The 24102-nt window shown below is 46.4% G+C and overlaps 1 protein-coding gene across 12 annotated transcripts in view; it reads right to left on the bottom strand.

The window, feature by feature from the left end:
* ACSL1 (acyl-CoA synthetase long chain family member 1) overlaps positions 1-24102 on the bottom strand; it is a 69983-nt gene that overhangs the window by 27095 nt on the left and 18786 nt on the right. For 10 of the 12 annotated variants that reach the window (XM_036070618.2, XM_078069826.1, XM_078069823.1 and 7 more), the window contains 2 exons: positions 15916-16142; positions 3067-3181 (listed from right to left, as the gene is read on the bottom strand). In XM_036070618.2, the coding sequence (XP_035926511.2) occupies positions 3067-3181; positions 15916-16110 (310 nt within the window). In that variant the 5' untranslated portion in view covers positions 16111-16142. Of the gene's footprint in view, positions 1-3066; positions 3182-15915; positions 16143-17796; positions 17943-20647; positions 20841-24102 lie in introns of those variants that run through there. The other 2 variants (XM_036070620.2, XM_036070619.2) reach the window with 2 other exon arrangements.

Here is a 24102-nt window from a genome sequence, read left to right as displayed (position 1 = left end):
CGAAGGCAGACGCTTAACGACTGAGCCACCCAGGCGCCCCTCTACATTTCTGTTTTGAGACTATAATGTATGCGGCTTCCCCATTCTGGGTTTGAGTGTCACCTAAGGTGTCCTGATCCGGTTTGGGGGCCTGGAGGACGGGGGCAGGAAGGCAGAGCGCGGCCCCATCAGCAGCTCTGATGAGGCTGGGCCCATGACATGGAGTTTTGTCCTGGAGAAGAGAAGTGGGATGCGTGTGTGTGTGGGTCAGTTGTGAGGATGGGGAGGACCCAGGCTGGACCGATTCACTGCTTCACACTGACTTTTGGCTGTCTCTACTGCTCTGATGAAAACAGAAAGAGCACAAAGGGCCTCATTCTCAGACCCTCTGCCATTCACTGGGACTGCAGTGAAGACCAGGCCGGATACCTCAAGTTCCATCAGTTGTTTTCAGACATGTGCCATATGAAACGTTATTTTATTCTTCGAGAACAGGGACTGGCAATGTCTAGGCTGCAGCCAAATCAAGCCTGCCACCTGTTTTTGTAAACACAGTCTTATGGAACATAGCCTCACTCGTTCATTTACATATTATCTAAGACCTTCAGCTGAGCAGGCCTAACAGAGACCACGTGGCCCGAAGAGCCCACATATTTACTATCTGGCCCTTTTCAGAAAAGGTTTGCAGACCCCAGCTCCAGGACAGTAGGAACTTAAAAAAATACCATACCCAGGCCCTACTGACCAAAAATTTTTTAAACTTTTTTTTAAAATTTAAATTCAATTAATTAACATATAATGTATGATTTCTTTCAGGGGTACAGGTCTGTGATTCATCAGTCTTATATAATACCCACTGCTCATAACAACACATACCCTCCCCAGTGTCCATCACCCAGCCAAATTTTTGATATAATTGGATGGGGATGGAGCCTGGGCCTCAGTATTTTTTCAAAGCTCCCCAGGAGATATTGCAGTGCAGCCAGGGACAAGAATCCACGGATTCACAGGCAGAGGCCTCCTCCTTATAAGCAGCTCCCTGTGTACAGTTTGAAAAGACGAGGTTTAAAAACTCCTCGCTGGCTTCTCCTGTCATTCAACAAACTCCCAACTACCTTATCTAGATGCTGGTTTTTGCTCTCCTATAAAGGCTTATCTTATGGTAGTCTAGGAAAATTAAAGCTTAGAATAAGGGCGCCTGGGTGGCTCAGTCGCTTAAGCATCCGCTTTCGGCTCAGGTCATGATCCCAGGGTCCTGGGATCGAGCCCAGCATCGGGCTCCCTGCTCAGCGGGGAGTCTGCTTCTCCCTCTCCCTGCCGCTCCCCCCCTGCTCGTGCTCTCTCCCTCTCAAATAAATAAATAAAATCTTTAAAAAAAATACTTAAAAAAAAAACCTTAGAATAAAAAGCTCCTCTCGGAAAAAAAAAAAAAAGAAGGCAAAAGTGACCTGCAAAGCAGCTTCCTTTAATCAGTATAGGTTAAGAAGAGTGAGCTCTGTTTTCTTCAACTTCTCTGAAACATTCATATAAGACTTTCATTTTCTAAGTACAGAAAGTGACCAAAAAAATAAAGGTACTGTCTTGAGGTCAGAGGAGAGTCAGAAGTATAATGTAAGTCACCATACTACCAGGATGAATTCATTCTCTGCTACAAAAACGTAAGAACATTTCTACACATGACTTTGTGGTAATGGTAAAGATTCTATATACATATATACACATCTATACATAGAGAAGTGTTTAATATATAAATATTTTGAAGTGGCTATATGGATATTTACTATCACAGACCAACCCTGACCCTGACACTGACTTTGAACAAGTTCATAATATAGAAGTTTGCTTTCTCTTTAGAATGGGGCTTAATGAATCTGTTACAGCAATACTGGTCAAAAACACATTAGAGCAATCCGATGTTACCAGTACCCAGTAAAAAACAGGGCACTTTTGAGCACATGTCATATGCAGTCCCTGACTGTCAGGGGACTCTAGTCTAGCTAGTTGTAGCAAAACTAAAAGCTAACCACCAAAAGATTTAAATAACAAACATGGATCCCAGAGACCATTTCTAGGGAGTAACCTGGAACAAGCCAAAATGAAGAGGCTAAAACACAAAGGGGGGCACGGGAAGCAGGGGGTACTCTCTCCATCACTGAGGACACATTAATGGAGCACCTACTGTGTACAGGGCTGTGTACCAGGGCTGAGAGAAGAGACGGCCACCTGTTCAAGGAGCCCTGGCGAGTGGGACAGAACAGCAGGTGAATGCCTCTGCCCTGGCGGGGCTATTACAGAAATAAGTACAAGATGCTGGGGGAGGGGGGACCCCTCACCCGGAGGGAAGAGATGAAAATGACAGACTAGGGTGGCGTTACAGAAAAGGGAGAAATGCAACAGGAGCTGCAGAGGGTTAGTAAGTGCATCGCAAGCACCCTGGGCTGGAGGTGGGAAAGAGGAGGCTTTATGATCAGGAAAAAGACAAGTGCACAAAGGCGTGGGGTTATGAGAAAGGGGAGGAGGTCCAGGTTTTGCAAGAAGTTCAGCGTAACTTGAGGAGAGTCTACCCGGAGCCTGGCAGGAAGAGAGGCCGGAAAGGTAGGCAGGAGCCGCGGAGGGTAGGCCAGGTTTCTCAGGCCACTGTTAGTACGGAAGCGTGGTCCCATGAGCCGACCCTTGCAAAGGGTCTCATAGAACGCTGCTTCCTTGGGATGTCGGTGTTCATTTCTCAAAATATGGGTCTCATGGTCAAGTAAGTCTGAAAATGTTGGATCGGGCCCCATTAAACCTGTCTTTTGACCTCAGGAAATGTCAGAGCCCAATAATGAGCTGATGTATGTGAGACTCTCCATAAAACCCAGGACACGCTGCAAACCTATTTGACCATAGAACCCACTCTACCTGGGGAGCAGCAAGAGGGGCTCATGTGCTTTGGGGCTCACTCTGGGAGATGCTATGGGAGGAGGGGGACTTGAACAGGTGGAAGTAGATGGAAGATGAGAGCAAATACAACTTCCTCAAGAGAGACCACTTGTTTGTTCTGAATGCAGATCGTTAAGCATTAGTCACACAAGTTCAGAAAATGCTTACTTGACACCTGGATGCCCCTCTGGAAGCCTTCATACAAGGTTCTGACATCATCGTAGAAATACTCCAAGGGCTCATCGCTATCCAGTAGCGGGGATCTCCGAGCACCATCACTACCCTGTGGAAAGAGACAGACGCATGAGCACGTTAAGAGGAAAATGTTAAAAATAAAAAGCCTAACGTGCATGCCCACCAGGCCCTCCATAGGGCCCCTGTGGGGGAGCTGCTCAGTATTTGTTGAACGAACGGAAGTGCAGGATTTGCTAAGAGAACTCATTTGTCTGGGGTCAACTGCAGGCTTCAGAGAATCAAGGCTAAAACCAAACAGCTGTCAGAGAGTCCCAGGGGTCTGGCTGGATAAGGCGAAGAGAGCAGGAGGACTGGAAACCTGCGACCAACACACATGCCTTGGGCATCCTCAGACCTCCACCATCAATGGCCCAGGAGTCCAAGGCTGCATCAGCTCTCACGGAAATGACACACCATTCGCTTTTACTTCCATCATGTTACGTATGTTCCTTTTGAGATTACTGCCACTGTTTTATCTCTGTGTCAACAGCAATATAACCTGTTAGGAACTTCTGATTCCCCGGGGAAATCAGATGAGGATACAAGAACTTCGGGTACTACAAGAAAGGACCACTCACAAGTGAGAGACATCGTTTCTAGCATGAGGTTTGAAGAAAGCAGAGAGGAAACCCTTCACGAAGAAGGAGCAAAGGCTGGGTCTCAGAGAGCAGAGTCTGAGCACGCTGAGCTGATGGAGAAATGGGATGCATTCCAGGGGGAAGAACCAACATGGAGACCCTTTATAGGTCATGACCACCAGATAGATTTTGACGTCTCCTTTTTCTTCTTCTTCTGTTTTTCATTTGTTTGTTTGTTTGTTTTGTTTTTAGGATTTAGGTAAGATTCTTCATATTTCCTCCTACAAGCTCTCTCCCCAACCAATTTATCATATATGTACTTCAAAAAAAGCAACAGTACATAGTATTTTAAGAAAAAAAAAATGACTAGCCCCTATTATCAGTTCGATGAGTTCCTTCCAGACTTTTTTCTATGCTTTACATTTATATAAACTCTTTCATTATCTACGATGTACTAAATATGTGTTTGACACTTGATCTAAAGCTAATAATCATTTTCTGGAATAAATATCACCCAATGATATATGTTACTCATCATCACAGTCTTCTCTATCTTGGCAGACACTTTCTAATACCTGCAGCCATGATTCCAAACATGATTATTAATTATAACACACTACTTAATAAAGCAGAGAAGTTATTCTTTGTGTGCACAATGGCGGGAAAATCTCTGCTCTGTAGAATCATGCATTATTATTACCTAATCTCTGAGTCTGTTTGCTTGTCTGCAAAATGGGGATCCCATGTATCCACGTCCAGGGTTGTCTTTAGCTAAACAAAATTGGTCCTATCAAATAGGTCCTATAAAATATGTAGAATACTACTCAGACACCCTGTAACGTGCCCTAACTATAATGTGAGTCCTGCTTAGCCTGGACTCCAACAAATACTCGGATTAAAATTCAGAAGCAATTTTGTGGCTTTACCATAAGCACTGGAAGCCTTTTCAACCCAGGAAGCCACCCACCAAAAAGAACCAGGGTATCACGGCTAAGGTAGGAGAAAAAGGAGCAAGGGATGGAGTGACAGAAAATGGGAAAGAGAAAAAAGCTAAGAAAAGCGGTACACCCGGTAGAGAGGAGCGGACTCTGCAGTAAGTCACGGCCTCCTGCCCATTGGTCCAGCCCAGCCCACTCCCCCTAGCAAGCATGGCCAGGAGGCACAGGCAGCCTGGTAGCCCAGACAGGTCCTCATGACCTCAGCTTAGGAATGGGCTCTCCTCCACCTCTCGTCCTGACACTCGATATCACTTGCATGGTATCACTCAGGGGTTTCTCTGCAAAAGCAATGCTGTCCTCCCCAAGTATTCCGCTGCGAACTCCTACAGCTGTCAATGGGGCAGAGGGGAATCAGGTGAGTAAGACACAGAGCTTTTCCCGAAGGAACCCAAGTGACTCTTATCCTTACATCCCCAGAGGGGCTCCATGGCGCACTGGTTGAGGCAAGAGTGCTCAGGAAGTCAGAATGAATAGACAGGAGTAGCCTGGAATCTTTGGAGCACAGGCTCGTCCTTGAGCCAAGGTCCCCGAAGGATGGTCTGGGGGAACACCAGGCCCTTCTAAGGAAAGCAAATTAGCTCACCCTTCACCAGATCTACTGAATCAGAAACTCTGGGAGTGTTATCCAGCAGTGCAGCAAGCCCTCCAGGGGATTCTGGAGCATGCTGAAGTGAGAACCACTCACAGGGGACATTAAGGTCCCAGCAGGAAAGTAGTGAAAATTGGAATAATGCTTCAGAAAGAAATCTACAAGAAGCAAGTAAGCAGCATGAAGAATGGCATGGAGGGAAAAGGACTAGAGAAGAATGTACTCATGTGGGCCTGGGTGAGGGCGGTGGCAAGTGGGAATGGGGAGAAGGGTGACACCAGAAGTAGGAAGGGTTAATGAATGGGATCTGGCCAGTCACTGGGTCTAAAGAAGGAGGTCTAAAAATAGCAGTTCCATTTAATCAAAAATAGAAGACTGGGCATGGGCACCAGGTTTGAGAAGAGCGTCAGTTTAGCTTTGGATATATGGAGACCATATCCCTTTCAAGATAGTAGGTCAACCTTCCAATTCCTATTTTGAGAATCGCTGCTCTAGAGTATAATCTTATAACAAACTTTTGGTTAAATAATTCTTTGGCTAAGGTTAATTTTTTGGTGGTATACAATCCTCAAAACTTTGAGAAACAGGGAGGTAAAACAGCCAAATCCAAGTTAAAGAAGTTAATTATATCCCAAACAGCCATCATCTTGACAAAGTAACCTGAAGACAAGATATTTATTATTATTCTAATTAGCAATTAGAATATTTAGCAAAGGTTTGAAGATGAAGCAATAAATGAACTCTATGCCAAAAAGGTACACCGTTTAAGGAACAGGTGAAACCGGGTAAAAAGTCACACTGTCACTTACTTGTAATATACTCTGTAATTTCAAGAGAGGAGTCTGAATGAAAGGGGAAGGGGGGGCACTAAGCAAGATTTGTGCTTTGAAATTTGTTGCTCTATGAAATGATCACATGCTCCCCCGAAGCAGCATCATTTTTGATGTGCATATGTGCTATTCTTCCTGAACAAAATGCTATTTGTATACGCTGGGTGTTAGCAACCTTAATTATACCTACAAAGGGGAGGGACTGCACTCTGAGTGTTGGGAATCACAGCTAAAACAACCGAGCTCAAATGTCTATATGTGCTACAAATCGAGCCATTTCAAAAGGAGGGCATTCCATTACTGGGTCATGCAAGTGCATGTCGCTATTTCTAGGAACACCTACTTAAATGAAAAAAAAACAAATACTTCTGGACTTCTGATATAACCTACAGATGGAGGGTAGAGGCCAGGGTTTCAATTCTGCTCAAGAAACAGGGAGAGCGGGGTTCCTGGGTGGCTCAGTTGGTTGGGCATCTGCCTTCTGCTGGGGTAGTGATCCCAGGGTCCTGGGATCGAGCCCCGTGGAGCGGAGGGTGTCCCTGCTCAGCGGGGGGCCTGCTTCTCCCTCTCCCTCTGCCTCTCTCCCCGGCTTGTGCTCTCATTCTCTGTCAAATAAATAAATAATAAACAAACAAATAAATAAATGAAAGAAAGAAAGAAAGAAACAGGGAGAGGTAAGCAGACAACCCCAATTAAAACGTGCAGGAAATCAGTCAGTAAGATTGAGTGACAAGGAGATTATGCTATACACTTCTTTAATGTGGTTTTAGAGTTTTTCCAATTTAAAAAATTAGAGAAGATCGTGAGTCAAACACATTACGATCACATCAGTGGTCCTGAGTCCATTCGGCAACATCTATATAAGCTAAGGTTCCTCTTGAGGTCAGTCTCCCAACGTGAGCTGAATTAGGACATGAAAGTTCAAGTTCCACGTGGGGCCAGTAAGGGCAGGACCACAGCGGACATCTGCATATCCATGGTTCCCAAGACCAGGACCTTTGCCAATACGGGCCCTTGCTCCCGCTTTCTGAAAGTTCACTTTATGACACTTGACCTTTATGAAAGACCCACATTAGTAGTACCTGTTTTCACTAACCAGACGAAATCTGAAGAGGAGTTTTGCGTTCATGCGAAGAGGAGTTTTGCGTTCATGCAAAAAGGAGTTTTGCGTTTACGTAGGTCTTTTGTAAAACGGAAGTGGCATAACTTGAACTTTTGGAAAGTGGGGGACACTCTTGCTTTACGCCATTTAGGCTTACAAAAGCTTTCATAGGGGCGCTCTACTTTTGGATAGCAGGGGAAACCTGTATTTGATAAAAAGGACTCTTGATGGTGAGAGTCATTTTGTGCACTCTCATATTCAAATGCCAAAAGGGAATTACATCCTTGAGGATTTCTGGGGGATAGAAAGATCCAGGCTTTATAAACCGGTCTCGTTCCTCTCAGTCTAGAAAATGGGTATCTGCAGGCCGTGATATTCAAGTTTCTCTTGTGTTACTACTGTTTACTCCTGCTGGGGGGGAGGGGCAGGAAGAGGGAGGGAGACAAGGCAGGCAAGGAGAATGTGTAACCTGTAAGGAAGCTGTTGAAGACGTGGCTGGATTTTAATGTTAAATCCATCTCCAGGGGGAAAAGCAGCGGGTAGAATCACAGTCCTGGGGGCATGGGCACGGGATTTTTTTGTTGGCTTTTTTTTTTTTTTTTCTGTTGCCAATATCTTCCATGTGAAATATTCTTCCCAGCACTTATATTTTTACATGCATCTTACCCTGCCCAGAACACCACTGTCTGCTTCTCAGGCACAAAAACCACTCTTCCATCCAGTGACCTCTTAGAGAGACTCCCTGGCCATCGATTCTCATTTCCAGCAACGCTAGATCTTTGCTATATGAGCCAGGGCCTTTAAAGGCCAGCCAGTCGGTGACTTTCCCAACCATACTTCCCGAACACAAACAGACAAAACACACTTAGACTCCCCACGATATGCTGAACTGTCTATGTCCCAGGATAACGGGGAACCCTCAGGTTCACGGCTCATGCTCACCATTGAACTAGCTGACTTCCCGAGATCCTTTACGCCGAGGAAGGAAAGAAAGGGCAGAACCATCACATTACAATCAGTGCTGGGTTCTGTCATCTGAATGCAGGAAAGCTGGAAGCTAAGTGAGTATTTCCTGAGCGCCTCTTACACACCAGGGGCTCTTCAGGTGAGAAAACAACCCCAGGGCAAGGCTTTGGCAGGACATCTAAAATGTCCTGGACCGAGCTCCATGGACATCTGGTATGGTAAGAGGTTTTTGTGAATCCTGAGCAGGTTCAAACTCACCCACATACCGCTCATCTCTACCTTCGAGGAGCCAGGCCCAGATCACCGGGGGCCGACTCGGTTATTTGGTTCTTCAACACTTTCCTCTAATCCTCAGAAGGGCTTCCATTTCAACCCCCCTCCCCAGTTTCCTACTTCCTGAGCCCCCACTATCCCAAGGGGAGGATGTGCTTCGGTGGGGATCGGGGGCTGGCACAGCACTTAGAAACTATAGTTCTGTGCCCCCAAGCCCATTTCAATGTCATCACCAGGGCAAACCAGCCAACCACCAAAGGGAAAATAGCATCCTCCCACCTCCACGAGAGGGAAGAAAGTCTGGAGCCATCAAATCCAAAACCCACAAACACACATTGTTCCAGCAAAACAAAACTGCCTACAGCATCTCTATATGCCTGCCATTTAGAATATGCGAGACATTCTGCTCCACTTTTGACTATTCTAAAGGGAACCGGTGTCTTTCTTATCCATGGTTGGCCTTCTAGACACGAATGTGAGAAGCAGGGATTTTTGTCAAGAGGCTCAGAAAGTTGGTATTTGTCATTTGGCACAAGTTGACCCTGCCTGGGTGCAGGCTATCTGTAAACTTAAATAAATATTCCAGCACACACTTCTGTCATTTATAAATATACACGTTCCCTGCTTAACGAAGCCTCTGAGAGGCAGCATCCTTTGTACAAAATCAAATTGCATTGTCAGACCTGCTTTACCGTATTCCTATTAAGTGAACGGATTAAGCTTTTACTGCCCAGTTAAATGGAACCGAGGAATAAATATTTCTAAAACAATCATCTTTCTTTCTTTGAATTCCTAAAGGCAGCTACTTAATATCCTCTGTGGCCCGGTCTTGGCAGGGAGATCAGAAACTCTGCCTTCAGTTCTCTGTCATGCCTGTCCTTCGCTTTTGCGCCCACTCACCCACCCACTACTGTCCCGTGACCAGCACCACCTCATTCAAAGCCCTAGTCACTTTCAATTAGTAGATGAGCCTAAAAACATATAGAAGCTCAGTTAAATTTCCTACAATGTGACTGTAGTTAAGAAAAAGTAATCAGCAAGGTTTTTCATACTTGGTCATTAAGAAGCCTATAGAGTCTTGGAAGAGGTGCTAAAGTTACGGCAAGGTATGAGAATGCTGATGTTTAAACACTCCCAGAATAATACGTCTAAACAAAAACACCCCTCCAAATACATTCTCTCCATCCACTCCCACCGCCCCAACTGCTAGGACTGCTTGTTGAAAATGCCCTCAGATGCCATAACGCTTCAGAAAAAATGTGTTTGAAAACTCTCTGAACACCACAGCAGCCAAGTTGCTAGGGATAAGATTAAAAAGGCAAATCTTTAAAAAAAAAAAAAAAAAGAAAGAAAGAAAGGCAAATCTTTGCATACATCTTTGTTTGACCACACACCCCGTTATTTTGCCATCAGGTGAGAAAACAGCCCCAGGGCAAGGCTTTGGCAGGACATCTAAAATGTCCTGGATCCAGCTCCATTGACATCCGGTATGGGGAGTGGGGGGAAGCATGGGCAGTGGGGGAATACTGACCAGACACCTGCAATTACAAACGGCAAGTAAATGAAGGTTAATGCCCCCAAACAGGGATTTACACAATTATCTGCACATTGAATATACACAATTTACACATTATTGACAGGTTTGAAGCCAGCGATCAAACCAGGAGATTCTCTGGAAGTCCCACCCAGACTTCTAGTCGACCATTCCGAGTCTTCCCAGGGATGAGAATTCTGTTTTTATTTAGGTTTCTATTTACAAGTGACTGCAGAAACAACTAGACTGTTCCTAATACTCCTCCCTTCCTCTTCACGCTCCCCTGCGACCTCCCACCGGGTTCAAATTCATGAGTCTAACACCCCCTCTTACAGGTGCTCTGCCACAGACCGCCAGGAAGGCGGCCATGCTTCCACCATCTGAACACACCTGCCCTTCCCAGACAACGTCTCTTCCTGCTCTGCCCTGGCAGCTCCCACGCGGACCCTCCCTGCACCTCTGCCTCATGGCCGAGTTTGCCCCCGCCCCACTGGACAACAGCGCCCCCGCTCGGAACCAGCCCCAGCCATTCAAGTCCAGCGCAGTGCCATTCTTTGCCTTTTGTTTCTTCCAGCTTTACTGAGGTGTCATTGATAAAACCGTGAGGCCCCTAGAGCGTACCCAGAGTGTTGCCTACAGTGTGAAAAGACTCTCGCCATGGAGTCATTAACATCTCATCACCTCAGAATTTACATTATTTTTTCATTTTTCGGTGAAAACACTTCAGTCCTACTCTTTTAGCGAATTTCAATTGTACAGTGCAGTGATCTCAACCACGGTCGCCATGTTGTAGGTGAGCGCCATGTTGTAGGTGAGCGCCTCAGCCCTTGCTCAGGGGGCAGCTGAAAGTTTGGGCCTCCAGCCCCAGGCAACCCCCCTTCTCCTCACTGCTGCTGTGAGTCAACTTCTTTGGGTCATTTTCACTCTCTGGATTGCCAATGTCATTACCCCAGAGGCAGGCCGTTTGTCTGTGCAAGTCCCACGCGAGTCTTCGTCAAGACTTAAAACCACGCTATCTGTGGCGCGTTGGTTCACAGGCCAGATGTGTGACTTTTAGTTTGCTCCTTTCAGAGTTCTTATGGGAGAATGAACCAGAGTTCTAGCTCGAGGGCAGGAGTCCTTAGCGGTACTGCCCTCTGGCCTGTAAACTGCAGGAGGCCAGCGGCCTCTTCTTCCCAGGGATTGTGCACACATTACTTGGCCGATGTTCAAGTGCTTCTGAATGGATGTCTGTCAGATCATTACTCTGTGACTCACGGAGGATGAAATCCAGAGTGTCACATCCTCCATAGGAGACCATCTGGAGCACGGGATTAAAATGCTACGGCAAGCTGCTAACCATATAGGGCCCACCATGTGGACGGGTCAATCCCAAGCTCTCGCGCTAAAGGAGGAGCCAGCCAGCATGCGCCTGAAGGTCACTAGCTCCCCTGGTGTGAAAGTCATCTAACTTAGACAAGATGACTGACACCCAAAGAACCGGTTCTGCATCTTGAAAGATATGAACCCACACTAGAACCAAGGAGCCATAACTAACAAGTTTAAACAGTGAATCTGTTACAGACTAATTGGTTTAGTTGACAAATGTAAATTTGAAACAAAGTTCTGATATTCTTAAAATGAAGTCTCAGAAAGGCTATGGATTTATTGGTATAAAAAAGTTTTTTGGGGGCGCCTGGGTGGCTCAGTCGGTTAAGAGTCTGCCTTCAGCTCGGGTCATGATCTCGGGGTCCTGGGATCAAGACCAGCCTTAGCTCCCTGCTCAGCGGGGAGTCTGCTTCTCCCTCCCCCTCGGCCCCTCCCCCTGCTTGTGCGCTCGCTCGCATGAATAAATAAAATCTTAAAAAAAACACAAACTTTTTGCATCCTACAATTTACTTCCTTCTCTAATATTTAAAAACAAAGCAAATAACTTGGGTTTTCATTTAAGTACATTATAATCTAGCAGTAGTTACCCAAAATCTTTCCATCTTAATTTGACAAGTAAGCTATCTCAAGGCCTATCTCTCACTAGTTAAAGGAATTCTCATATTCTTTCTACTACCTCCTTCAGCAATTACAATGATTCCTTTTTATACTTTGGAATGGTTTGTTGCCTTGATCCCTTAAACTCTGGTAGGTGGGCCTCTGACCCCATCAGCACCAAGTTTTGCTCTGACCCCATCTATCTCCAACCTGGTGCAGGGGCAGAGGAGGAGGAGAGGCAGAAGCTCACCAGAAATCCACTTTTGCTGCTAGCTCAGTTCCATGTTCCCAGCCTCGGGCCTCACTCCCATCCCATCCTTGATGGTGTCTGATCCCACACCCAACCTGTGCGGGAAGCTCAGACTCTATTCTCCTATTACCTGTTCCTTTTCTTCCTTCCATTCCATCACTACCCTACCTGAAGACTCATTTGCCTGCAATACCCATTTTCAGAAGAGGCTGCTCCTGGGTCCAAAGGTCTAGCCACTGGCTCTTCAAATTAATCTAGATAGGGGCACCTGGGTGGCCCGGTCGGTGAAGCATCTGCCTTCAGCTCAGGTCATGATCCTGGGGGTCCTGGATTGAGCCCCGCATCAGGCTCCCTGCTCTGAGGGGAGCCTGCTTCTCCCTCTCCCTCCCACTCCCCCTGCTTGTGCTCTCTCTCTCTCTCTCTGTCAAATAAATAAAATCTTAAAAAAAATTAATATAGACAGACCCAAACTTTCCTTATTATCCTTATTTTCCTCCTCCCCCTGCCCCTGAAAAGCCCTAGCTGTAATATATAACTTTCAACTACCGTAATGAAAGCAGCAGAACAGAGCTCTTGATATTCCACTAGCTGTATGATACAATTTTGCTTCTTTGGATTCAGCTGTTTTCTTGTATATAAAACATGATCGTTAAAAGAGAGGCCTTTTCAGAAGAAGAAAACTAACATTTACTGAACACTTAGTATGGGCCAAGTGGACATTCTGCAAGTATCTATGCAGTCCGCTTAACGTCCCCAAGGGAGGACAGAAACTGTCACTCCTGTTTTCCAGGAAGCTGAAGGTCAGGAAAGTCAGGGGAACTTGCCCAAAGCTGCCTGGTCTAAGCAGAGGAGCCAGGCCCAGCCTCTACCACATCCGCCACCTCCCTGGTCCCTTCCAGCGCCATCATGCTCTCCTCTGTCCCTTAGCCGCAACCACCACGGCCTGGGCCCTCACGGGTCCCGAAGGGTTTCTAGTCACTGCGGCGAAGGTCATCCTCACCAAGGGACATGGGGATCTCAGGCAACAGGCAGAGGCAAGCTGAAACCTGGAAACATGCACATCACTTGTGTAAGTGATTAAGGGCCACACGGACACAGAAAAACTCGCTTCCCTCCACAGCTCAGAGTTCAGGCAGCCCTTCGGGCCCCGAAACCACAGGCATAGCCCTCTAAACTCGGTCCAGATCAAACATGCCTGAAAGTTAGGAAAGGCTTGTTGGATTCTGTTCCAAACTCCGGTTTCTCTGTCCTGTTCCGCAGCCTATGTCCTCACTGCCTTTCCTACACGGGGCTACAGCTCGAGTGCTAACATAACTTTTTTTTTTTTTAATTTTCTTTATTCATTTGAGAGCGAGGGAAAGGGGGAGAGAGACAGAGCACAAGTAGGGGGGCAGAGCACAAGTAGGGCAGAGGGAGAGGGAGAAGCAGACTCCCCGCTGAGCAGGGAGCTCAATGCAGGGCTCGATCCCAGGACCCTAGGGTCATGACCTGAGCCTAAGGCAGACGCTTAACCGACTGAGCCACCCGGGAGCCCCTTTGACCCTGACTTATAAAAGGAAATGTCAGAAGCTGTAACTTATCAAGAACTTCTGTGCTGCTACTTTACGAAGGTGTAGCTTGGAATCAGCCGCTGTGAGGAGTAATGAGATGCAGCAAAACCGAAAAGTGCAGATTCCTCTCGTTTTAATATCCAGGTAAGGTTTATGGGAAAAGGAGGGTAAAAATCTGGATGCGAAATCGGGGCAGGGGGCGGGGGATCAGGGTGTGGACTGGCAAATGGCACTTACTTGTTTTCGAAGTAGGAACAAAACAACATTTTATTCTGGCAATCAGTTCCTCGGACCGTGCCAGATATGCCAGCTCTTCATGAATATGTAATGAAATGAATTCAGTGCTTCTTTCTGCCATAGCAGTCCGTATGACCATGCTAGCTATATAAAAGCCCCTATAATTACTGAGCATCAGAACTCAAAGCTCGTCTTAAATTCAATATTTTAAGTTCTTTCTTAGAAACGCAAAGCAAATTTTGTAACTATTCCTAAGACCTAGAAGTTCTGAAAATCAGAGCTAAATCCATTTCTATAAGCGAAGAGAAAAATCAGGAGGCCTCTCTGCGAGGTAGTGGAATTGGAGATTTTAATTTTCTTTCTGCTCATCGGTAATTTTTAGTCTGTCCTACGGAGGACATGCATGCTTATTTTCCCAAGTCTCACAATGACTTTATGCTTAGCTGGAGCTTAAAAAGCACACTGTAAGCACCTCCACAATTTCTCATACAATACGAATTAGGCATTTACAGTTACTGCTAAATTATAAATATCTTAAATCTGCACTTGCCAAGTACTCTTTCCATAGCGATGGTAATGCTACTATGAGACACCAGGTCCTCCTCCAGAAAAAAAGGAATGTCAAAAACCTCACACACATCTATTAGGAAAATTGAATTCTACTCCTTCATGGTTTGCGATTAGCTGAGGTAAAATATTAAGTCACGTTCACCTTCTAAATAAGGTATCGAACCAACTTTTCTTGGCAATAATTCAGTCATTCTATTTTTACATTTTGGCATGAATTAGACTGACATATCTTCTATATATTTTAGAAGTTTCAAATTAATGAATCCAATCAATCGTCTAGAGGAAAGCAAAGAACTAAAACCCTATAAATAACGAAGAGGTACTCAATGAAGGCCAAGGCTTCATTTGAAAGGACACCTCTCCTGCCCATGGCCATCAGCCTGGGGAGCAGGGCAGGATGGGGAAGAAGAAACATTCTTTACGTGTGTTGAAAGTTATAAATACTGAAAATCGATTCTGCCCTGGGTAGGGGAAAGCGAGAGACTACAACGCAGAGAGTAGGCCAAGAGGCCCAGCACCAGTGAGAACCTGGCTGCTTCATCTTTTCAACCCCTCATGTTTTGTACTGAAGAGATTCAGAAGGGAAGGAAGGCAGAGCCAAAGCATAAAGAAAGAATCTTTCTGAAAAGCGTCCTTAGCTTTCCCCGTGCCATCCCACCCATTCAGCCCTAATGAGGGAACACACGCTCTGGTTTCATTTTCATGACGACATGAACATGGCCTGTAATTTGCCCAAGTTCTACACAACCATGGTCTTCAACAACTCAACCTTCGATATCTCCTGAACGCCCTTGGCTTGTTCATGTCCTACCTGAAATTCTGTGGCCATGTTATTCTGGCAAGTTCCTAGCCTCACCTTTTCCTAGGTGAAATCTCAGAGTCCCTTTCAAAAGCTGGGGGAGGTGTTCTAAGTATCAGGTATACCACAGATGAAATCCTTCCTTCTGGAACGTTTGTTCGACAACTCTCTTCTCTGTGAGCCCTGCAGGAGCAGCGACTCTATGCCTATCCTTTCCCACTCACGGAACCCTCTGGGCCTCCTACAGCGCCTGGCATAGGGTTGAAACTCAATAGGATTTGTGCAATGAGCCTCTGTGTGACTAAAGGGAGACACCCACCAACAGCACCTCCTTTGTCCCTCTGCCCTATATTTTGGCCCCTACCCTCCATCTACTACCCCGTTGACAAACTTTGGTGTGTTGAGCACATTTTGGCTTACAAAGTGCCCTTGCAAACAAGTATTTGAAGGTGACTGATGTCGACCAAGATAGCACTCAACATGGGAATCCGGGGGAACACAGAGAAAATGCACACGGCAGGCAGGCCGGCCCCTCCACTTACCGCCACCTCCACAGACTGCATGGAGAGGTCGCATGGCGGCTTCAGGGCTTTGGGCCTCGTGGCGTACCAGAAGGTGGTGAGGGCTGCGAAAGCTCCAAAGCCCATGAGCGTGTTGGTCGGCAGCGTGCGAACGTACTGTCGGAAGTCAGCCAGCTCTGGCATTCGAAAATACCGGAACAGCTCGTGGGCTTGCATCGTCCCGTGTTGGTGGTTCCCTAAGCTGAATTCTGTCAAAAGAGAAAAATGTCACATTCCTCTCAGGAAGGCAAGACTTGTCTCCAGAATTCCCAAAGGCCAGCCATCCGGCTTGATGCCTGGCTGACCGGTCAAGGCATTAAACCCACAGTCTAATGGTCCAGCTCTTTTCTTGGCTGTCAAATGTCATTTCTCTAAAAACCCTTTAGAAATTCATTTTATGTCTATCATTTTGTGTCGAGCTTCCATTCCCCACATTAAAAAGGTTTCGCTCACGAAGAATTCTTGTCACAACACGCTCAAGTGGCGTAAGTTACCACCTTCTTCCCTGATACCGTCTCTGTTCTCTTCCACCTGATCAGATACACTCAACTCTCCTTATCATGGCTAATGAGAAGAAAGGGACAGAAGTACAAATAAGCCCACACCACCTAACGGCCGTCCGCGCCTGCTTCTTCCCACGCATCTCAGAACTAGCTCCCAATGGGTAAAACACACCAACCTGAATTCCAACGTGCCTCTCACCTTCCCCATACTGTGTACCACAAGAGCAGCAATACAAATGCAAGGCAACTGTAGTTCGCTATTCTGATCAAACAATCTCCTTTATATTCCTTGAGATATTATAGCTAAAATAATATAATGATAAAAGGGTGCACATAAACTTTAAACCAACCACCAAATATCTAGAGAGAGACTGCAGCATAGTATCTGAGAAAAAGTACAGAATGGTACTTAAGATCCCAGATTCGAGAGCCAAATCCTGTCTTCCCAGCTTATTAGCTGTAGGATTGGGGACACATTACTTCGCCTCCCTGAGCCTTGTTTCCCTATAAATGGAGGCTGAAAATAGTAGCAATCTCGTGGGGCTTTTATAATGACTAAATGATTTACACCGACAGCTTAGAATGGCATGGGGCACCAGAATCTGCTCAGTACATTCTAGGTACTATCATTATTTCACCTACCAAGATTCTGTGATTAGTCCTGTGTGCAGAACAGGAAGGGATAGAGTTAATTAAAAACAACGCTTGCCCACAAAGAGTTTACAAACAAAATTAAGAAGCCAAAAACACACAGAAGAAAACTAGATGAAAAGCCTCACACTGGATGTTACAGACAACTTATATATACATCAATATAAAAAGCGTGCAGTACAGATAATAAATACGAATAATTCTAACGAGAAAATTATTGATGAAGAAGTGCTTTAAAGTGCCTTTGACAGTAAAGGGAAGGGCATCATAGTAAATGCTCTGAAGGCTTTTCTCAAAAACTGCCTGCCAACCCACCAAGTGCTGATGTTTTAGCTATCATTCAGAAGGTATTTGTGAGCTACTTATTATATGTTCTTTTAAATAGCTAGGTCACAAAGCTGAAGATAATTTTTTTTTTCAAATACAGACATCTTTACATTTCAACCTATACTATCGTTCTTTTTTTTTTTAATGGAGTAGCAGAGGATTCGGCTTTCACTGGCCACCAATCCGGTAGTATACTTGCTCAGCTCAGACAGTCTTGTGCTACAACAGCTCTGTGTAGGGGCGCGCGCACACACACACACACACACACACACACAGAGGAAATTTCCAGGTTTTACGTAACAGTCGAGAAGGAACAGATAAGCAAGACTTCTTCAGGTCATAATCGTGGAGACAGAGCTCCAGGACTCACAAAACCACTCACCATCTGTGCCACCCAGAGCTGACGGCTAGGTGACACGCCATGCAGCCATGCAGAGCAGAAGAGGTGGTGACGGTGGGGGTGGGAGGGGGGCTGGAGGAGCTCAGCTGCCGCTTACCCGACCTGCCAAGGTCTCTCAGGGCATTAGTCACATGCCGACTCCTGCACTGGGCTAAAGGTAACTAGCAGACAAAATTCATACTTGACTTCCCAGGAGGAGACAGGGTGGAGGATGGGCCAATGAGCAGCTGGGAGCAGAGTCACCCCACTGCTCCACCCATGGGCAGGGACAGGCATCTGCCAGTGCCAGATCTGAAAACAGACACTGTTTTCTTTCTGCTTGGCTTCCCAATAAGAAGAGACAATGGACAGAGTTTTTTAAAAACACCAGCGAAATACATGATCAGATGTTGGGTGGTTATGTCAGACCAAGGAAGAAACAGATTGTCCATAGTATACTCCCAGCAGATTCATTCTAGATGAATGCATAGGAACTGAGCTACTCTGGTCAGTATCCAGGGTGGAGCACCCGGCATGTGCCAGGCCCTGTGCCCAGCAGCCGGGAGGGTGGTGCTGATGACCCAGTGCAGGGTCTCCATGGGCAAACTGGCTGGTGGGGAAGGCACGAAATAAAGCAAGAAGCGTTACCACCAGTGGGAGCCGGGATGAGGCAAGGCCTCTGGGAGGAAGTCACACGCGTACACTGAGACCATGAGGATAAGCAGACAAATCGAGTCCGGCCCCTTTTGGCACCAAGTGGGCAGGTTTCATAAACAGCACTGCCACCCTAAGAACGTGAAGCAAGCTGACGTGTACAATGTGCAAACCTGCCTTCCCCTCCAATCATCCCACCTTCCAGCCGTCCTCATACCCACGGCACCCCAAATCTGAAGAGGACTTTCCCACCCCTCACACACACACACACACACACACACACACACACCCCTGCCCTTGTCTCTTCTCTCCCACAGGTCCCTGAGGTGATTTCCATAAAACCTAGATCGCGTGAATTCGCAGGGGCTGCTCAACAGAATCCCATCTCTGTGTGAGAATATGAAATAATTCCCCCATGAACAAATGCACTCAGAAGCTGGTGATTTTTTTTTTTTTTCTATTTTAAGCATCAGCAGTAGCCAAGCTGTAGACAGCATTAGACTAAGAAAGAAAGAAAAAAAAAAGTCTATTTCTAGAGATAAGAAATAAACTAAGAGACTAAAAAACTAAGAAAGAAAACCTGGAAAAAAACAAAAACTTCAGAAAATGACTGATTTAGTAGCACCCATGCAAGAATATTTAATCTGACACGAGTCTGTAATGCTAAGGGTTTAAATCCAGCTACATTCTTATCTTTAGCGGGTAATGACAAGGTATAGCAGTTTAATTCATGCCTCTCAGTGGGCAGCCAGGTGACAGGCTGCAAACCAGCTTCACTGAACCCACCGGTTAATGCTGTGCATCACAAAACTATAGTCCATCCAATAAAGAACTAAAGAAAATCCTTCTTTTAGATCCACGTGAAGAACAACTCGTCAACGTGAATGGAAAGCATTATAAACCTTCTCCCTTCTATGGAACTGCTATTAAGGAAAAAGTACTTGGGGTATTTAGAAATGGAGGCAGACCCACATTCAAAGAAAACTGGCCACAATAAATAGCCTTTCAAGGCTGCAGGTGAATATAAACACCACGCTTTAAGACAGTCCCCCAACAGGTCTCAAAGAAGAATCAAGACTCGTACGTGCCAACACATGATTAAAAGCCAGACTGACTTTATTCTTATTCCAATGGTGTTCCCGTTGGAATATTTTTAAGATTCTTTCAAAAGCAAATTTCCACACATCCTCTCTGGATGTTCGCAGGCCAAGCAAATAACAATGCTACTGCTCGCTAAGAATATGATTCAATCGGCTTAAAGGCTTAAGCTGTCAGTATTTCTTGGTCAAGAACGCACAAGCCTATGGGCAGCTAGTTTCTCCTTCCCCGGCAGCTACTCCTGCATCTCCTTCCTCCCCACACCTACGAAAAGTGGGTTTGCTCACTCGGGTCCTGGAGTCTAAAACCACAGAATGACAGAAGACATAACAGTGGTCAGGGAAGCATGGTGCATGTCCGGGGCAAAGAACCAGAGGGAAGGATGCCTGGGCAGAAATAGCTATACAGGGCCAAGTAATAGAAACTGGATCGCATGACTCTCAGAAAATAGAAATCCTGGTACTTATCGACCCACACTTTGGGAAGCATAGCTAGCAGCCCAACAAACGCTGATTTAGTGTTTCGGGAAGGCTTTCACATCCTGTATTGCACTGTCTTGCAGTACAAAATGATCCTAAGGAAGCTGAGGCTGGAGATTTAAGAGGCTTCCCTGAGGTATGTCCCATGACGGGGATACCGACCTAACTCTCAAGTCATGCTTTTTCCTCTAGGCAAACAATTCCTAACCTCTGCGGAGCCGCTGATCCTCTGCACCTGGAACACGTGGGTACTCCTTTGCATGGGGGGCTCACAAGTCCCCTGCAGCCCACCCCGGCTCAGGAATGGTGAGGGCAGGTGCTCTCTAAAGGTCCTTCCGGCACTCACATTTCATGGCACGATGAGAGCTTAGCATCTGAACTCCATGCGAACGCTCCATGTCTTACATAACCGCTCGCGTTTGCCCCATGTCCTGGAGTCTGAACATATGGGTCCAAGGCCACCCAGACACAAACAAAGGTTCACCTCTTACCATTTTGTTTACACCAGGAAAAAGTGCTGTGTGGCAAGGTGACTCATAAGGGCATCACTCTCTAAGGACACAGGGACATGCGCGCACACACACACACACACAGCTCCTGTGATTCCATAGATTTATACTTACATCAGCATTTTATTTTCTTCCTGTCATTTACAAACCAAAAAAAAAAAAAAAAAAGGGTGATCTGGACGTGTCTCCCCTTCTAAAGTTCCTCACGCTTTCATTCAGCTGAATAACAGTGGTCTGATGGAATACTTCACTAGGAATGCAGCCTCCAAGCAAACCCACATAAATAGCACCCTTGCCCCGGCAGCCGCAGATGAAGAAATCCTGACATCTCTCCTTAAAAGCAGCAAGCCAAGCTGGCAAGATGCTGCCTCCCTCCTTGCTCCACCTCCTCTGCTTGTACAATAGGCTATTTACAGAAGGCTGAAACTCCCCCTTTGTCCCGGCGCCGGCTGGGCAGAGCTCGGCCTCGGGGAGGAACAAGGGAGCGGGCGGCCAGACCGTGCGCTGTTCTTTCAGTGTGCCCCTCCAGAACCGCTGGCCTTGTGCTCCTTAACCCTGGCTGGCAAATCACCTAACGCTAGATTTGCTTAAGCCATCCCTTCCTGAACCAAAAGAGCAGCCGGGCTCCCCCTGAAGAGGGATGTACGGGAGGGAGCTCCACAGGGATGCCAGAGTCCACCAGTTAGAGAGGAAAAACAGAAGTCGCTGTCCAAACCCCATTCTATACAGGACCTCCAGACCACGGTCACTGCCCTGGGACCATCCTCCCATTCTGAGCATGAGAAGGAGGAAGACCACCCAGGGAACTCCGGGATCCCACACAACAGTGGGCAAGTCATTCCCCAAGGAATTAATTACTTCCTTCCACTGCCTTGAGTGTTTCTTTCCAACTAAGGATAGTAAACCTTTTTTTTTAAAAAAGATTTTATTTATCTATTAGAGAGAAAGAGTGAGCACAAGCAGGGTGAGGGGCGGAGGGAGAAGCAGACTCCTCACTGAGGAGGAAGCCCAATGTGGGGCTTGATCCAGGACGCTGGGATCATGACCTGAGCCAAAGGCAGATGCTTAACCCACTGAACCACCCAGGCGCCCCAAGTAATAGTAAACCTTAAGCGTGCTTGATTTCCATGAAAGTGATTCTCTGGGTCACCAATTCAACTTCCAAGAAGATTTTCAAAGGAGAAATGAAGCAGAGATGCTCTGCTTTTAGAAACCTGATTTATGGAAATATTCAAGTCAAGTTGAAAATTCTCAACTAAACCACTCCCTCCCTGCCCATCTCCCCAAAGTCAGAAAGAGTAGTACATAAAGCTTTTAAAGCATCAAGCTCGACCAATTTGTAACCAGCAAGATTAGCGCGATACCTCACCTGTTCATATTGGCCACCAAGCCACAACTACCATATATGTCCCCAAGTGGTGAGATTCCAAATATAATGTGGGTAAACAGACAGGAACATTTAGGGATGATGAAATGGTCCAATGCCTACTTATGACAGTTTCTGTATTCAGCAAGCCACATATATACTTAAGTCACATGACAAAATAAGTTACTTGAGAAGTGTGTGCTTTTTCCCTATTTACATTTCACTGATATTTTATTAAAATTCTTTGAAAATGCTTCTTCAAACAGGATTTTGTGCAGTCATGTGTGTGGCCATCACTGAACAAATTCTCCCACGTCACAGGAACGTATTTGTATAATGTTAGGACAGTTTAAAAAATGTGTCTGATGGGTCCATATTCATATAACTCAACGTCATACTTGATTGCTTTTTAAACTGACTTTTTAAAAGCTTTTGACAGTAATATCCACCATTTGCCTTTGTAAGGTCAAGCCTCCAGAAATAACAACCCAGCTAGTGTTAAATTTCTTTGCCTTAGAAAAGCCTGAAATCAGTTAGGTGGGTTTTATGAGAACCCAAGACTAGGACTGGCAGAGGTGGTTTCGGGAAAAGGGCCTTCTCTACCTGATGGGTGTTCAAACTGAGGTGACCGACAGGACCCCTCACAAAATGAGAGCCTGGGTGACATATGATGACTGACAGAGTTTGGGGGAAACCCTCACCCTCTCTCGGGGCATGTACATTATTTACTCTTCATGTGTGGACCCCATTCATGAGGCTTGGAAGTAAAAGACGTAACACAAATATATATATACAACATAGTGAAAAACAAGGCATCAGTCAGTGCAAAAGAAACGAGAAAAGAGGTCACACACCCTCAAGGAGGACCCGCATGCAGAAGACACAAGGGAGGCTGGTCCTCAAGGGATGAGTGTGGTCTCAGAACATTAGCTCTGCTATAGGGCACAGGGGCCAAACAGGATGGCGAGAAGCAACTCCCCAGCTCAGCTCTAGGATTTTTGGCAAATTAATCTGGAAGGAGTGACAGGATTAAATTGGGTTCAGGAGAAGGGAAGGAAGACATTCAGAGAAATCAGTCTGAAATCATGATTTCTTTAGGAGCCATTGTGCTAAGCAATTACAAACATGACTAAATGCAATCCTCACAACAGTCCTCACTGTAGGGAGATGTTATGAGCTTCAATTCAAAGACAGGAGACTGTGCCTGGGAAAAGTTCAACGTCCTGCCCCAGCTCCACGTGAGAACGGGACTAGAGGCCAGGTCTGAAGGCAAAGCCTGTGGACATTGAAAAGCATGTGTTGCCACCGAGGCACGCAGTGATTCATATCTAGACAAAGGTGGGAGGCGACGCTCGGGATGACAAAGAGCCATGACACACAGGGCTTTGAAAAGCCAGGATCTGAATCCCAACGCTCATCAACAGATGGAGGGACACCCAAGATGTGGTACCTGCAGACAACGGAGTATTATTCAGCCTTTAAAAAGAGAAGAAAATTCTGGTGAGAACTAAGCAAGATGGCAGAGGAGTAGGAGACCTGGATTTTGTCTGGTCCCAGGAATTCAGCTGGATAGGGATCAAACCACTCTGAACACCTATGAACTCAACAGGACATCAAAGAAAAGAATAGCAACAACTCTCTGAACAAAAAAGCGACCACTTTCTGGAAGGTAGGACGTGCGGAGAAGTGAATCTGAGGCAATATTGGGGAGGATAGACGGTGGGGGAGGGGGCCTCCATCGGCCGCTTCTGGCAAGTGATAGAGCAGTGGAGCACAAAATCGGAACTTTTAGAAGTCTGCTCCGCTGAGGGACGTCGCTCCAGTGGCTAAGTGGGGGCGGGGACCCTCGCGGGACAGTGTGGTCTCAGGACCTTCGGGGTCAACAGAAAGACCGGGGGTGCCTGAGTGCGGCAGAGCTCCCAGGTATCGGAGCGGGGAAGCCGGCTGCAGAGACAGAGCAGAGGAGTGGGCTTTCAGCTCAGGGTTGCCATAAACCGTGATCCAAGGCACAGTCGGGCCACTGTTCCTCCAGCAGGGACCCAACAAGCGGCAGATCCGGGGAGACTCCCTTTCCTCCCCTGGGCACCGCAGGGATCTGCTGGGTTTGGAGACTCCACACGGGGTTGTGTGCAAGAGACAGAAACCCTCCGTCACAGGCCGGGTGAGCATGGAGTGTGGCCGGAGACCAGGGAGATGGGAGTGA

The sequence above is a fragment of the Halichoerus grypus genome, chromosome 3, assembly GCF_964656455.1.
Source record: "Halichoerus grypus chromosome 3, mHalGry1.hap1.1, whole genome shotgun sequence".
Classification (NCBI taxonomy): domain Eukaryota; kingdom Metazoa; phylum Chordata; class Mammalia; order Carnivora; family Phocidae; genus Halichoerus; species Halichoerus grypus.
The sequence above is the reverse complement of the archived record's forward strand: the minus strand, read 5'-3'. Positions and strand labels throughout refer to the sequence as shown.